A 15,381-nucleotide genomic window follows, 5' to 3' on the forward strand; every position below is an offset into this window, starting at 1 on the left:
TTCAAAATTCAAATACTTATATTCGAGTAATAATAGTATTCACAAGAGTGAGTTTCAATAATCAAAGTATCATATACTATATTTGTACAATTAAAAACAACATAAATTAAAAAAAAAAATCCGCAATAACAAAGACAATGCTGTGGTACCATAGAACCCACCCGACTCCAATAGTAATATTGAGTGCAATTCCCCAGCCTTTTAAAAAATAAGAATTTTATCTTGAAAACTTAGAACGATACGGTGTCTTTAAAGTTAACTATGAAAAGAACTATGAAAAGTAAATTAAAGAGTAATACATACAGTGAAAAATGAGAAAATTAAATATATAGATTTAGTAAAGTCTTAACCATAAAGCAAGATAATAATTTGTGTTTTGACTTATGATGTGAAATAAAAGTTTGCAAAGTGAAAAAAGAGTAATTAATTAAATGCTATTTTCTCCATGTTACTATAACAAAAAACATGTCGTTTTAGGTCAATGACAATGTCGTTTTTTATTGTGTCGTTTTATCATAAATGAACTTCACATGTCGTTTATAAAACCTTCCGACACTGAATATTAGTTACAATTTGAATAAAGGCCTGTGATAGTGATACCTAATTCTGTTGCCGCTTTTGGTATATTTAAGATTTGATCATCAGCGGATCAGCCTATATATGTTTCCAATGTATTTTCATATACTATTATTCGTTTGTGATTTACCCTTGCAATTTTTTTTTTTTTTTTTTTTTTTTTTTTTTTTTTTTTTTTTTTTATATACTCATGCATAACTAATGGTAAATATTTGTTGGTTATTAATTATATATTTAACAGGTGGGCTGTCTCATTTCTTTGGTCGCTATACATAATCGGACATTATCAATGCAGCTCAACTATCCTATCTATTCATATTTGACTAAATACATTGAATTATTGATTTTCTTAAAACCTTGTTAGTTGCATTGTATTTATTTTTAATTGTAAGTTGTGGACTTGCATAAATAATAATAATAAAAAAGCTTGAAAGACTGGGCCCACTGAATTCTATTAGACTAATCCAGCTAAGGAAGTGAATTAATAACCCAACGTGTGGTACTAATTGGCACTTTTAGTTAGTGCAGTACCGACGAATTTTAAAAAATAAAAATTCTGTATACTTTATTTATTTAACAAATCTTTTATATTTTAACTTCTATATTTTTATCTTGTTAGTGAGGTATCGTCATTCACGAGTATAGTAAATCATCGTATGATAACTCCAAATGCACAATGACTCTTCCTTCCACTATTGATAAGGAATGTCCTAACGCACCGAGTGTTTTATAGTATATTTGCCATTATTGCTAAATAATAAGTGAATTTTATCAAATTAATTATTGTATAAACCATTTGTTAACTAACAATGTCATAATAATGAAAACGACACTCCTATATACAAGTTACATGTGAGCCTAGCCAATCTCGAGTCGGCCAGAAGGGCCGACCCTAGCCCTCCACAAAGCGGCAATCAAGAGAGCCGACCCGATTTTTCGAAAATCATAATCAAAGTAAGGACTTTTTCAATCAATCTAACATAAAACCAGTGGATGCAAGAGCATGTTGTTGATCCCTGGAAATCGTCGACACAAGGTAATGTGAAGTTGAACGTTGACGTGCCGATCTTCTCGAACATCTCTATTACGGGCTTTGATGGAGTTTTTCAATTGGGAGGTCGTTCTTAGTGAGGATGCCAAACGTATTTGAATCGATAATGTCGGAGTGTATCGTTGCGATGGAGAGTCTAATCCAATCAACCTCGGTCATGCGACTATGATGAAAACAATTTTTCAAGATGTATAGACGGGAGTCTAATAAAATTCTCCAGGCAAGAAGTTAGACGACATATGTATAGCCTCCAACCCAATTCCAGATGTAAAACCATAAAAAAAAAAACCTAGTCCCAAACAAAAGCAACTAAATTTAAAAAACTAAAGACAAAACAAAAATAAGTTCGAAAATTAATGAAAACAGCTATTGCCGATCTTTGTCCACACACCACCATCCTCCCAAATGAGAGTCAAACTCCGAGCTTTCGGCCAAGTGAACAGGGAGCGAATGTTCACTGACCTAACAATGTGATCGGTCCGTGACGAAGATAAACTCGTTGTCGGAAACAGATCGTCCACCACTGAGGCCTGACAAGGCGGCCTGAAGAAAGCATATCCACGATGGTGGGGACGGCAGGGCAGGATAGGCTGACCTACTCTGAGGTCCCGCGACGATTGAAGATCTCCTGATCCCACATGAGAAGGGACGTCGGAAGAACACTAAGCTAGGATCATCAACGACCCGGGGAGGTCACGTCTCAACATCGAGATCATTCACGACCACCCCGAGTTTTGTAACGAATGGCATGATTACTTTAGATTTGTGTGGACACTTTAGAATTTTTTTTATTTTTTATTTTTTATTTTATGGAAGATCCCCTGATCTCGAACAAGAAGGGCTGCCGCTAGACCTCGCCATATATGAAAATAAGAGAAAAAGAGGGAACACATTTTGAACATCACGAAAAGAACCAAGGCTTTCCCTAGGTCATATTGAAGATCTAGGGAGAGCCTTGGTTCCCGGTGGTGGCTCGTCGAGAATCTCCGGTGCACCTCGCTCAGCGAGATCGCTCTTCTCCTTCGATCGTCGGACTTGGTCGTCCACGATCTCTGCCACGCGTACGATTCCTGCTCCAGCGACGGAGACGACGAATCTCCGTCGTGACTAACTCCCCATGGGTGGTCGGAATAGACAATTGTATTAAGCGTGAGATAGATTAATTTGGAGAAAAAGGATAATTTTGGCAAGTCAAATTAATATTGACTATTTTCCTAAATACATTGATAATTTGACTATTATTTTAAATCACCACCTTTAATAAAATTAGTCATTAACAAATCTCTTACTTTTTTTATTCCATTTATCGAATTTATTATCTCTCTATTCATACGCTGAATTGCCGCATATGATTTACATTTTTTTAGACAAGTAATCTAATTTGGTTGGAAGATATTCATATTCGATTGAAGAAATAAAAACTATTGTTTTTTAGAAAAACTGTTTTTCTTATTAATTTTTCATCCCCAATATTTCAAACAAGCACATGTTCTTTTATTAATTTAATTTACATATATTGATTATTGCACAGCTAACAATAAATTTTTGTATCCTAAAAAAAAAAGTCAATATTCTAAAACATACAGGATAAGGAAATTGACCGGCTCCAAGCTTAAATAAAATCAATATACGTAAAGTAATAATTCAATATAGCATTAGGATATAAAAATATATTTTAAATAAATAAAGTTTCCGAGTTTAGAAATAGACATCCCATTCAAGAAAACAAATGTTATCAAATCTAACCATTAAAAAAGAAACAGTACATTTACGTCCAATCTTCTAAATCCCACTCAATCCCTAACGTGGGCACATTTTCACTTTCCCATTTCAATCAAATTTCTTTCTCCGATTTGCACATTCAGTACGTTTACGTCATTTCTCAAACACGGCGCGCCAAAGCAGCGAAATTACTGTATCATCCACTCAGCTTCCCCCAAATTACACATTCCGATCTCATGAAATCTCCGCTCTAACAAGGGCATTTTCGGAAACGAAAACAACATCCCACTCCTTCATCATCCCAAGCCCATCTTCTTCTCCTTCGTCGTTCTCTGTGGAATTACAAAACCCTAGTAATCATAGAAGCTTCAAATCCGATGGACTAGGCATAGCGATTCAATCGTCGGATTCTTTCCGCCGGAGATCAAGCGATTTCCATGGCCGCCGGTGCAATGGCAACGGCCGCCGGAGCGGCGATTCTTCTGTACTTCGTTCTGAGCCGTCGGAAATTGTTGGCGAAAGGCGAATTAGATGATCGGAGCGGAAATTTCTCGAAGTCGACGCGGTCGCTGAAACGTCGGCTCTCGCGACGGCCGGCTCAGGCTCCGGCGACGTGGCTGGAGTCGATCACGACGTTGTCGGAGACTCTGAGGTTCACGTACGCCGAGACTCTGGGGAAATGGCCGATTGGAGATTTGGCGTTTGGGATCAATTATCTCATGAGGAGGCAGGTAATTAATGACCGATATGTTACCTGATCAATTTTTATTTTGGATTTTTGTAGATTTTCTATTTGCAATGTGTTTTTACTCTTGCATGATGATTGTCTCTTGTTTAGAACACAGCAGGAAATTAATTATTGGCTCTGTGTATATTTTTGTCTTTTTCTTATGTATTTGGAATTGGAAATCAAATTACCTCTGTGTGGAATGAAACAAAAATAGTAGTTTTTTTTTTTTAGCTTTTCTTATACATGCAGCTGATGGTTTGTTTTTGTATGTCATTTTCCATCAATATATGCAGATTTGGTATAGTATTAGTTTTGTTTTTGTTTGTTTGTTTGTTTTTTTTTTTTTTGTTTTTTTTTTTTCTGCAAGTAATTAGCTATCTGGATCAGGACAGTTTAGATTAGTTATTTTAAAGTTTGCAGTGTAATGATACCAAAGATTGTGTTTTTTCCCTTTTCATCACGATGACTGTTTCTATTATAAGTTACTTAAGGGTGATTGAAAAGTTCATGTTTTTTTTTTTTCAGGGAAATTTACATGTTGCTAGTGTTTACGCTGGTAGTGATTCTGTACAGCTTAAAGGTCCGGAGATTGTTTTGGAGTTGAATCATCACTTGAGACTATTGACGTTTTGTATGCTCTTTTCAAAGAAGCCGTTCCCGGTGTTTTTGGAGTCGGCCGGCTTCTCCGAGGAAGACATTCTTCTTCAGAAGCCGAAAGCTGGGGTGAGTAAGTCAAATAGATTATTTTGCTGTGTTCTTCAATCTCGGTTTAATTCCGATTTTAGATGTTTGGTTGTGAAGAAGCATTACAGAAGCAAACTCTCTGACTTAGTTTGGAACCCAGAAAAGGAGGGAAAATAAGGGGAAATTAAGGAAATAAATTGAAGGTTATCTTTTTGGTGGAAAATGTATTATTTAAGTTTGGATTGCATTTCTCTTTAAAAATAGTGAGGAAAACTAATATATAAGAGGATTCAGATGTGTCCCAGATTTCATTTTCCCTAGTTTTCACTCATGTGTTCCCTTTTACCTTTTTTAAAATATAAGTGCAAATCTTCTTAAACGCTTCTAGACAAGAACAAATAAATAGCAAGGAATCTTTTTTCTTTTCTTTCAACTTTTCCACGGCTTCCAAGTGTAGTAATAACGACTTTGAATAGACTCGCCTTTTCCTCGTTATTTTCCTTTCCCATAGAAAGAGCCGGGTTAGTAAAGCTTCTACATTTTTGGGTGCATTTGGAATCTGAAAAATGGGGAGAAGGAAATCGGAATCCCTCGTATCTTCATTGTGCTGTTTGGATTGAGAGAAATAGGAGAGAAATGAAAATGAGAGGGAAACTGTATAGCTAAAGAGGAGATTCTCTCTCTCTCCATTTGCCTCAAACTCTCTATGACTTCCAAACACAAGGCATAATATTTTGATTTTCCCTTTAAATTTTTTACTTTTTCACGCATTTTCCGAGTTCCAAACTGGCCCTTAGTCCTTTCGCAAGTAAATTTTCTTTTTGACCGAAACGAAAAAATTAACGGGCGATGCAGCTTATGAAGCCGTCTTTCACGATCATCCGCGACGGAGACTCGAAATGTTTCCTTCTATTGATCCGCGGAACTCACAGCATCAAAGACACTCTGACGGCCGCGACCGGCGCGGTGGTCCCGTTCCACCACTCTGTCCTTCACGACGGCTACGGAGTCAGCAACTTGGTCCTCGGCTACGCTCACTGCGGAATGGTCGCCGCCGCTCGTTGGATCGCCAAGCTCAGCAACCCCTTCTTGCTCAAGGCTCTCCAACAATACCCCGACTACAATGTCAAGGTAATCTGCTAAAAACACCACTAGTTTTTTCACTGGAAAAATACGATGAACGTGACGGGACTTTATGCAATTGGTGTATTATTGAGAGTGGTTAGCCTATAGATACAAGCTGGAAGTAATATCTTGTAGTTTCCGTCGTTTATCAATGAAATTCGAAGGTTCTTATGAGAACAAAATACGAAAGGATAGTTATTTTTTGCTTCGGAGTTTCAAGAGGTTTGCTCTCTCCCAAAGAATCTCTTCCTCTCCTCTAATTCTTATATTGAAAAAACTAGGATATTTTCAATTGTTCTAAAACCACCCCTTAGCTTATCGTTAACCATCACGTTTAATTAGCTGTTTTTTTTTTATGGGTTAAGGTAAACTATCATTTCCTTAGATTGCCTTGAAGGGAAAATATTTTTTGAAACTTGGATGCTCAGGTGGTAGGTCATTCACTAGGCGGGGGTACCGCTGCTCTGCTCACGTACATTCTCCGGGAACAGAAAGAGTTCTCGTTGAGTACTTGCATTACTTTTGCACCAGGTATATATCATATATGCGTATGTGTTTTTTGTAAAAAAAAAAAAAAATTGTTCTATATATATATATATATATACATATATATATATTCAGAAATTATATTAATTTTATTTTTTAACAGCTTGTACTATAAACTTTTATTTTATAACACTTAGCCCCCCTTACGTTTACGTCCTGGCTTGTCCCTTTGTGTGTGTGTGTGTATGTATATATATGAACTCTTGTTTGTATTTGCGAAGCTGCTTGTATGACTTGGGAGTTGGCGGAATCTGGGAAACACTTCATCACGACAATCATCAACGGTGCGGACTTAGTGCCCACGTTCTCGACAGCTTCCATCGACGATCTTCGATCAGAGGTGGTGGTGGTTCAGTGGAATCTCTCTCCTCTTAAACTTTTTGTTTCAAGTTTTCATCATATTTATCTTTCATCAGAGCAGTGTTTGTGTGTGTGTTGTTGATATTGAAATCATTGGGTCCTCGTTTCTCCTCAGGTCACGGCATCGAGTTGGCTGAACGACTTGAGGGACCAGGTTGAGAGTACGCGGATCCTGAGCGTCGTTTATCGCTCCGCAACCGCAGTCGGGTCTCGTTTGCCGTCTATCAAAGCCAGAGTCGCCGACGCAAGTGCTCTTCTCAAGCCCGTCTCAACCAGCACCCAAGTAAATCTCTCTCTCTCTCTCTCTCTCAGTGGTGTTTTTTTTAGTGATCTTGAAGTATGAACTACGATGGTTCTCATGTTGTCCCATATATATTTTTTATTTTTGGGTTTTTCGGGAGCGAATAGTACATAAAACCATTATTATGTTAGTGACATTTTGGTCACTACTGATGAACTAAATGTTCCTCGAAACTAATGATTTTGTATATATTAGTCCCTTTCATAAAATTAGTAATTTTTTTTTTCTTCCCTTTTTTCATTATGAAATCTGACATTTATATTCACAAACTAATCACTTGTTTTAAAACCGAATTATACATTAGAAATCTACTACTGTTACACTAGTATCTAATTTAATTAGCAATTTTGTGAAAGTAACAAGTTATTTAAGCTGAAAAAAAAAAATCATGTTTTAAGATTTCTCGAATGCTACAAAATCAATAGCTTAAAGATCATTTTATTCATAAAAGTAGTTATAATATTTTTATTTTTCTTGCTCTCTCTCGGGTATATGAACATTAATTAAACACAGGTGGTGATGAAGCGTGCGCAGAACGTCGCCGAGGCCGTCGTGAGAACCCGCTCTTCTCTGTCGTCGTGGTCGTGCATGGGCGCGCGCCGCCGCAACGTGGGTCCCGCGCCGAGCACAAAAGACGACGAAACGTCTCTGATCACCGAAAAGCCTCTCGGCTCCTCCGCCGACACAATCGCAGCCGATACGACAACAACAACAACGACGACGACGACGACAATGATCGAATCCATATCTAGGCCTTGCAACAGAGGATCCGGATCCGACGATACGGATAATGACGAGAGACTCCCCGTCGCGACAGCTGTCACGGAGGACATAACCGAAGGCGAGCTGTGGTACGAGCTGGCAAAGGAGCTTCGCGAAAACTCGAACGTCGAAGCCTACGAGGATGAAGAAGAAACGGCGATAGAGATGGAGATAATTGAAGAGGAAAAGATGATTCTGATCGAGGCCGTTGCTTCGGAGAGCGACGAATCTCCGGTCTCCTCATCGGACGGCTCGGAGAATCACCACCTGTACCCGCCGGGCCGGATAATGCACATCGTGGTCTCCGCTCCGTCGCCGGATTCCGGCGAAGGTGGCGACGGAGTCTCCGCCGGAGAACGCGTCGGGATATACGAGACGCGGAGAGAGTTGTATAGTAAGCTCCGATTGTCGAGAACGATGATCAAAGACCATTTTATGCCCATGTATAAGAAGATGATGGAATTGTTGGTTGAGGAACTGGAAAAAGATGTACAACTACAACTTAGTTATGGTATGTCATGATATATAATTATAAACCACAAAGGAAATTAATAGAATGAAAGCAAGTAATATGTTGCAAGTTCAAGTCCGATTTGGCTTAATGTGGCACGTTATTGTGTATAATAACATAGCACTATACTTTTCTACATCTTTCTATATTTCTTTTAGTGGGTTTAACAATGCAATGCAATGGAAGTTAATGGATTTGTAAAATAGTCAAAATTAATGAAATAGATTGTAAATTTATAAAAAGGCACAAGTATATGACGTTCTAATTATTTTTTTTTATCATGTCATGGTAAATTGTTTATGCATGAAGTCAATTTTTTTTTTTTTTGCTCACAGAGTAAAAAATATTTAATGATATCGTTAACCTTTTTACAATTTTGACTATTTTACTAGTCAAATGGCTTTAGGTGAAGGAGAATTTTCAATAAAATTTTAGTTTCAAGATCAAGCGAAATTTAACTATATTTTCACCTTTATCTTCTCTTATTAAGGCTTTTTAGCATTAGTAGTCTTCGACTATGACATTTTAATCCTTCTATTAGTTTTATGAGTTGAACAATAATGTAGAAATTTCTATAATAATAGCAAATACTATTGCTTACTATTTGTTGGCACAAAAAAGCCCCGTGTTACGTTTTCTTGATTCAATAAAGCCTTGCGTTACGTGTTTGGCCAAAAACTGGGTTAAGCTCTAACTTTCACCTGAATAAAGAAAAACCCTTATATTCCACGTGGCTCATTAAGCACCTTATGTTTTGGCTACTACCATTTTACAATGATAACTCCTATGATGGTGACAGTTTAAATTAACTTACTTATCTTCTTGATGATTAAAATACCTTTAAATTTTAAAATAACTAACCTAATCCCGTCCCCCAAAAAATATCATAGTTTAATTCCACGGGAATAGTTTAATACCGACATTGATTAAATTAGATTTCATTAGCTTACATTAAGTCCATTTTAATGGCTCAAAATCTATCTAGATACCCAATGTATCTTAACATAAACGAATGAGTTAATTTGGTGGAGAAGATAATGATGCAATAGCTTTGGTGCGCTCAGCGATTTAATGTGTGAATTTCCTAAAATACCCTCGATTCTTTAGTGGCATTGACGCTAAAAGCTAAGGACAACATGGTAATAGTACATACACATCATGTTATCGAGCTCGTTAGTGTTTGTCTATAAGTGTACGTTGCGTAGTCCTATTTGAGGTGATCATATAGCAAGAGAAGAATATGAAATATGAAGCAAAAGAAAGCCATTCAATTCCTAGTTAGATTTTGTACAAGAAAGAGCCTACTTTTCTCATCCAAGTCCTTCTAAGGAAACACTGCAAAAATAAGGTTTTTTCTTATCTCATCATCTTATTTATTGTTTATGATCACTGAGGTCTTTTGATTATTTTGTGGTCATGAAATGATGACTTTTCTTTTTATGTTCTTCATGCCCAAGAGGAAGAAGAAAATGAGTTGAACTCAATTTTTTTTTAAAAATGCATATATAAAGAATAACGAAATGAAGGCTTGTCTTTAATAATATATATATTTTTAATATAGAATTGGCTGAGTAACACAAAAGAGATTATGCTAGTGTTATTTGAGGCTAATATGAGCTACATCTAAATAAATATTTGGACTAATGATAATAGGAGGAAAATGGTTTTGTTTCCATCGATTCTTGAGGGATTAGTGAAAAGCTTATCAGCCAAGAAAGGAAGGCATAATTGCAACGATGACGTGGGAAGAGAAACCGCCGAGGCGTTGACAAAGGAGGCCAAAAAGAGAGAATTAATCTCCAATTGTTCAGGCATTGTCAAGTCTCAAAACTCACTTAATTTGTCATCCATTTTCTCCAAGAGAGGCCAAAAAGGAATCAATCAAGACAGCCTAGTCGTTTGGGAGGTATGTGTGACATTAAAAATACAAATAGGGATTATTCTAAAAGTATGGTTGTATAAATTTTTTTTTTCCAATATCCATTAGCAAGACTTTTATTTCCTACTTTTATGACTAACACTGAAAAACTGTATTTAATGACAAATATTATATATATATATATATATATATATATATATATATATATATATATATATATATATAAACTGTCTTCGATGACAATTATAGACATGCAAGTGGAATAGAGATTCACTAATGGATAATGGGAAAAAAAAAATCTTCCATTTGGTCATATTATTTTTTTGAATAATTCCTAAAATTAAACCAAAAATATTGTTGATTATATATATAACCTTTAATGCTTGATCAATTAAAATAAATTGATAGGAATTTGGGTGCCAAGAAGATATGGTGTTTTGTGGGATTTTCGACGGTCACGGCTCGTGGGGTCACATTATTAGCAAAAGGGTGAGAGAATCATTGCCCGGTTTATTGTTGTGCATTTGGCAAGAGACGCTCCTTTTGTCGTCTTCTTGTTGTCATTTCGTGGCCTCGAAATCGGACGTTGACCTCTTTTGGTTTGAAACGTGGAAACACGCCTTCTTGAGGACCTACGAAGCCGTCGACCAAGATCTCAAACAATGCACCAAAATCGATTCCTTTCGAAGCGGTTCTACGGCCTTGACCATTGTTAAGCAGGTAATAAAAATTGCATTGTTCTATGCCAAAAATTATAGTTTGATATGTTTTAGTACTCAATTCAATGTTGGATGGGAGAAGAAAAAAATTGCACTTTTTGTCTCATTTAAATTATAAATTATGACATGCCATTCACCTTTTAAAGTCATTTCAACATACATATATATTTAAAAAGTGATGACGTGTATAATTTAGGTCAAAGGAAAGCGAAAACCGTTTATTAATTTTGATCATTTTTTAGGGAATTCTAATTCTCGAGCATTTTTTATGAGCACGCAAACAATTTTCAATATCAAACTAAAATCCGAGATGTGCGTTATCGAATAATAAATTTTAGCTAAGTATCACAAGTACTTATATTTTATCTTTGAAAATTGAAAGGGAAATCGACTAGCTATAGCGAACATAGGCGATTCTCGGGCAGTTTTGGCGACTAGCTCTGAAGAAGACGGCACTTTATCAGCTCTTCAGCTCACAATCGACTTCAAACCCGATATACCTCGTAAGCCAACTTATCTATCTCATTTCATAACCTTAAACTATTCTTAGACATGTAAGGGTTATAAATTATTGTGATATTCGTTGATCGTGATCAGAGGAAGCTGAGAGGATAAGAAAGTCACAAGGACGAGTGTTTTGCTTAGAAGACGAGCCGGGCGTCTATCGGGTGTGGATGCCTAATGGTAAATCCCCTGGACTCGCAGTCTCAAGAGCCTTTGGCGACTATTGCGTTAAGGATTTCGGACTCGTTTCAATTCCTTATGTCACACAAAGAAACATCACCACCAATGACCACTTTGTCATTTTGGCTTCCGATGGGGTTTGTGACACTTATTATTATTGAGAAACATCATAAAGAAGGGGTTAAAATGATGAGTTGATAGTGTCAAAAACTCTTTTTTTTTTTTATTTATTTTTTTTTTTTTTTTTTATATATCTATAGAACAAAAATTCCTTTAATACATATCATGGTCGCTAGAAAATGATATTTTGGTTACACCAAGGTACGCATAGAAAACAATTTTTTTGACACTATCAACTTATAATAAACCAAGTTTAATGAGACGTAACACATAATTTTTGAAACTCACTTCTTATTATGCCTTTTATTTTTATTTTTAGTTATATAATTTTGATGTGGATGGGTTGGATCAATTTTCAGGTATGGGATGTAATATCTAATGAGGAAGCTGTGAAGATAGTTTGGTCAACGGAAAACAAAGAAAAGTCAGCGCGGAGACTTGTGGAATGTGCTTCTATTGCTTGGAAATCTAAGAGAAGAGGAATTGTAATGGATGATATCTCTGCCATTTGCCTCTTCTTCAACTCTTCTTTGGTCTCCAAATTTTCTACCATTGCAACATAAATCAGTTTTGATTCCTAGTTTATTACATATCTATATATATATATATATATATACTAAAATAGTATTTATAATAAAGATATATTTTATATAGTTTCATTTCGAGTGATGTGTATAGATATCTATATTATATTATATTATATATATAAGCATTTACTTCTAGTAAATGAGCTCTTGTTGTATTTTTGAAATCAATGCCATATAAATTAAGAAATTACCATCATATACCATTACCGTATTTGTTTGACTTGTCGTACGTTAGTATATTAGAGAAAAACTAAACAAATTTCATCTTGATCGCTCATCATATTAAAATCCCTTCCGAATTTAAGCCAGGTTTATAAATGGAATATACCTGACGTGGAACACAAGTTTCCGAATTTCATGGATTTTGTTGAAATCATATAGCATTAAACTGAACCTTTATTATTTTTATTTTTTTTAACAAACTGAACCTGACTAAGACGTCGTTCACAAGTTTTTTTTTTTTGGCTTTTTTTTTCGGAAACGATAGCGTTGAATTGAAATCATATATACGCTTTTTAAACAAGTAAATCTTTGTAAAGAAAATCTAATATTTTTTAAGCTTAAAATAGGAGACTTCCATTTAATTTTTTTCGTTATAAACCCTAATTTTTTTTTTCTGCAATTACTCTTATTTAATACCATTTTTTAATTGATGCTTATGTTAAGGGAATGGATGTAATTATTCCTATATTGTTGTGACAATCCCGAATATAAGCTCTCAAAACAGAGATACTTTAAACCTCAAAAAGTTCTTCGATCGTCCTCAATCGTATATGACCTAATCCAAACTTTGATCTTCGCTAACAACGAAATACAATGAATCGTTGAGTTTGAACTAAAACCTGAGAAACTCTGGAAAAAGTCGACCTAAATCGCGTTTATGAGAATTAAAGCGATTTTTCTCTAATTCTCTCTTTCTCTCTCTAATTCAGACCCAGTGTAAAGTGTTACAAGTGATTTCTGTGCTACACTAACTATTTATAGCTAATAGAAGCTGACCTAAGGTACATGCCACTATTGGATCTAATAATGATACTGAGTTCAATTAAAACATACAAATACCAATTTCTAACGGCTTACACAATTCACTTTGTAACTGTATAATTTCATTGCAATTATTCTATATAGCTACGTAGTTATTTTCCCCTTGCATAATCAATAATAACGTGTCTGTCAAAATATACGTGAGTTTTGTATTTTTAAAATAGAATCCAATCCAAACTTGGGAAGGAACTTGAGACTCTCTATTGCTAGTTTTGTATATTTCTATTGTACATGAAATTATGAACATACACTACGCTTATATATAAGTACCTCAAGCCTATTCTACTTTTTCAGTTCCTTCGAATAGAAAAATAAATCTTATTATATTACTTATTGACAACATTCCTAGAAGAAAATAAAAACACACATTCTAGTATGAACTTTTAGTAAACCTAAAAACAATTTCTACAACTGTAAAAAAAATCAACAATAACACTAAAAAAAAAAAGACTTCAATTTTTAACGATACAAAGTACAAACCCTAATTTTATTTTCTCCAACGATCAAATAAAATTGAAAAGCTTTCCTGTCATTCAAATGAGATCAAAATAATATAAATCGAAATAACGGCCCCGTTTGACATAACTTTGTTTTTAAAAAAAGTGCTTTTAGATTCTTCAAAAACTGACAAGGTGTTTGATAAACTGTTTATAAAACAGTTGTTGTCGATAACAAAAACTGATTTAACGTTTGGTAAAATAAATATATTAGAGTAAAAAGACTAAAATAGACATGTTCTTAATAATTAAATAATAATTATTAATATGCTTATTTATATACATATATATGAATAATATTTTGTACGATGATATTATAGTAATTTATATACCAAACTTAAAAACACTTTTTTTTTAATCTGAACCAAACGCAGCCAACATTTATCCACGCAATTAGTTTCGCTCTTAAAAAAAAAGGTAAATAAAATATAATATTTCCTAAGCTAAAAAAAAATGGGAAACTTCCATTGAAAAAGTCAAGACTCATCAACCTCTAACGTAAAAGTGAAATTTGCCGGGCTGTTTGGCCATGACGGAACAGGCGATGAGGTATCGGAGGTTGACCGACAAGGATCGGGGACAGACGATCTGGACGGTGGTGCCGGGGTCCACGTGGATGAGGTCCACTTGTCGCGGGTTCGAGACCTGAACGGTCTGATTGGGGTTCGGAACCATCTCTCCTTTGCCGTTGGCGATCTTGACCTTCTCGTCGGCGTGTTGGCGGAGTAAACGGCTGACCCGAGCCTTGTATTCCCTCACATTCGTCTGAAACTTCACGTCAGCCTCGCGTCCTCGTCCGGCCAGTCCCTGAGCTTTACGCCGAGCTTGCTTTTGCTGCTGCCACTTGCGACCCATTAATTATTCTTGTTTGTTGATCCTATCAAAATTAGGGTTATAGTTATTATAATTATACACACGAGATCCATATTATTGTTATTATATATTTATATATATAGAGTAGCGTGCTAGCCAAGAGACGATTTGTGTTGGTGGGCCTGGGCCTGGAAATCCAAATCACGGCTACGTTTCTTACGAATTATTATTATTATTATTATTATTATTATTATTATTATTATTTGTTCAACCATATATATATTAAAGAAATTGCCTTATTTGCTATCAATTTTATAACATTTTCTACCAAAACACTAATTTGACCCAAAATGACACCATTTATGTCAACAATGTTGACATTTATTTTTGCCATTCACTATTAGATGTCAACATTGTTGACATAGATGGTGACATTTTGAGTCAAATTAATATTTTGGTGAAAAGTTAGAAAATGTTATGAAATTGGTGGTACTAGTTATATTATAAGAGACTTGTAAACTTGCAAAAGAAGATGGCGTAGCTATTACCTACATTACATTGCCTTTCAATAATAAAAATTGCCTATTACAACAAATCATACTAAATTAATCCCCGTGCAATGCTATGTTGGGTAATTGGCCAATTTAAGACTCTTTTGAGGAACATTTAT

General features: G+C 35.3%; 2 protein-coding genes across 3 annotated transcripts; both read left to right on the forward strand.

Annotated features, from left to right (window-relative positions):
• The first annotated feature begins 3,343 nt into the window (after window positions 1-3,343).
• On the forward strand, window positions 3,344-8,437 carry LOC149392735 (lipase class 3 family protein). The gene is made up of 7 exons (XM_089617308.1): window positions 3,344-4,080; window positions 4,605-4,802; window positions 5,619-5,894; window positions 6,317-6,419; window positions 6,656-6,774; window positions 6,910-7,077; window positions 7,609-8,437. The coding sequence occupies exons 1-7, from the start codon at window positions 3,787-3,789 to the stop codon at window positions 8,377-8,379; spliced, it is 1,929 nt and encodes a 642-aa protein (XP_089473434.1). The 5' UTR covers window positions 3,344-3,786; the 3' UTR covers window positions 8,380-8,437.
• Window positions 8,438-9,587: 1,150 nt separating this feature from the next.
• LOC149392736 (putative protein phosphatase 2C 34) lies at window positions 9,588-12,543 on the forward strand. 2 transcript variants are annotated; one of them, XM_089617248.1, is made up of 6 exons: window positions 9,588-9,716; window positions 10,022-10,274; window positions 10,656-10,967; window positions 11,349-11,469; window positions 11,564-11,787; window positions 12,130-12,543. In XM_089617248.1, exons 2-6 carry the CDS (start codon window positions 10,029-10,031, stop codon window positions 12,331-12,333), a joined length of 1,107 nt encoding a protein of 368 aa, XP_089473374.1. In that variant the 5' UTR covers window positions 9,588-9,716; window positions 10,022-10,028; the 3' UTR covers window positions 12,334-12,543. The 2 variants fall into 2 exon arrangements, with proteins under 2 accessions (XP_089473374.1, XP_089473375.1); XM_089617249.1 differs by having other exon boundaries at window positions 11,564-11,650; window positions 12,130-12,330.
• Window positions 12,544-15,381: the final 2,838 nt, after the last annotated feature.

The sequence above is a fragment of the Urtica dioica genome, chromosome 6, assembly GCF_054948205.1.
Source record: "Urtica dioica subsp. dioica isolate 48M chromosome 6, U.dioica_male_clone48M_v1_H2, whole genome shotgun sequence".
In the NCBI taxonomy this organism is placed as follows: domain Eukaryota; kingdom Viridiplantae; phylum Streptophyta; class Magnoliopsida; order Rosales; family Urticaceae; genus Urtica; species Urtica dioica.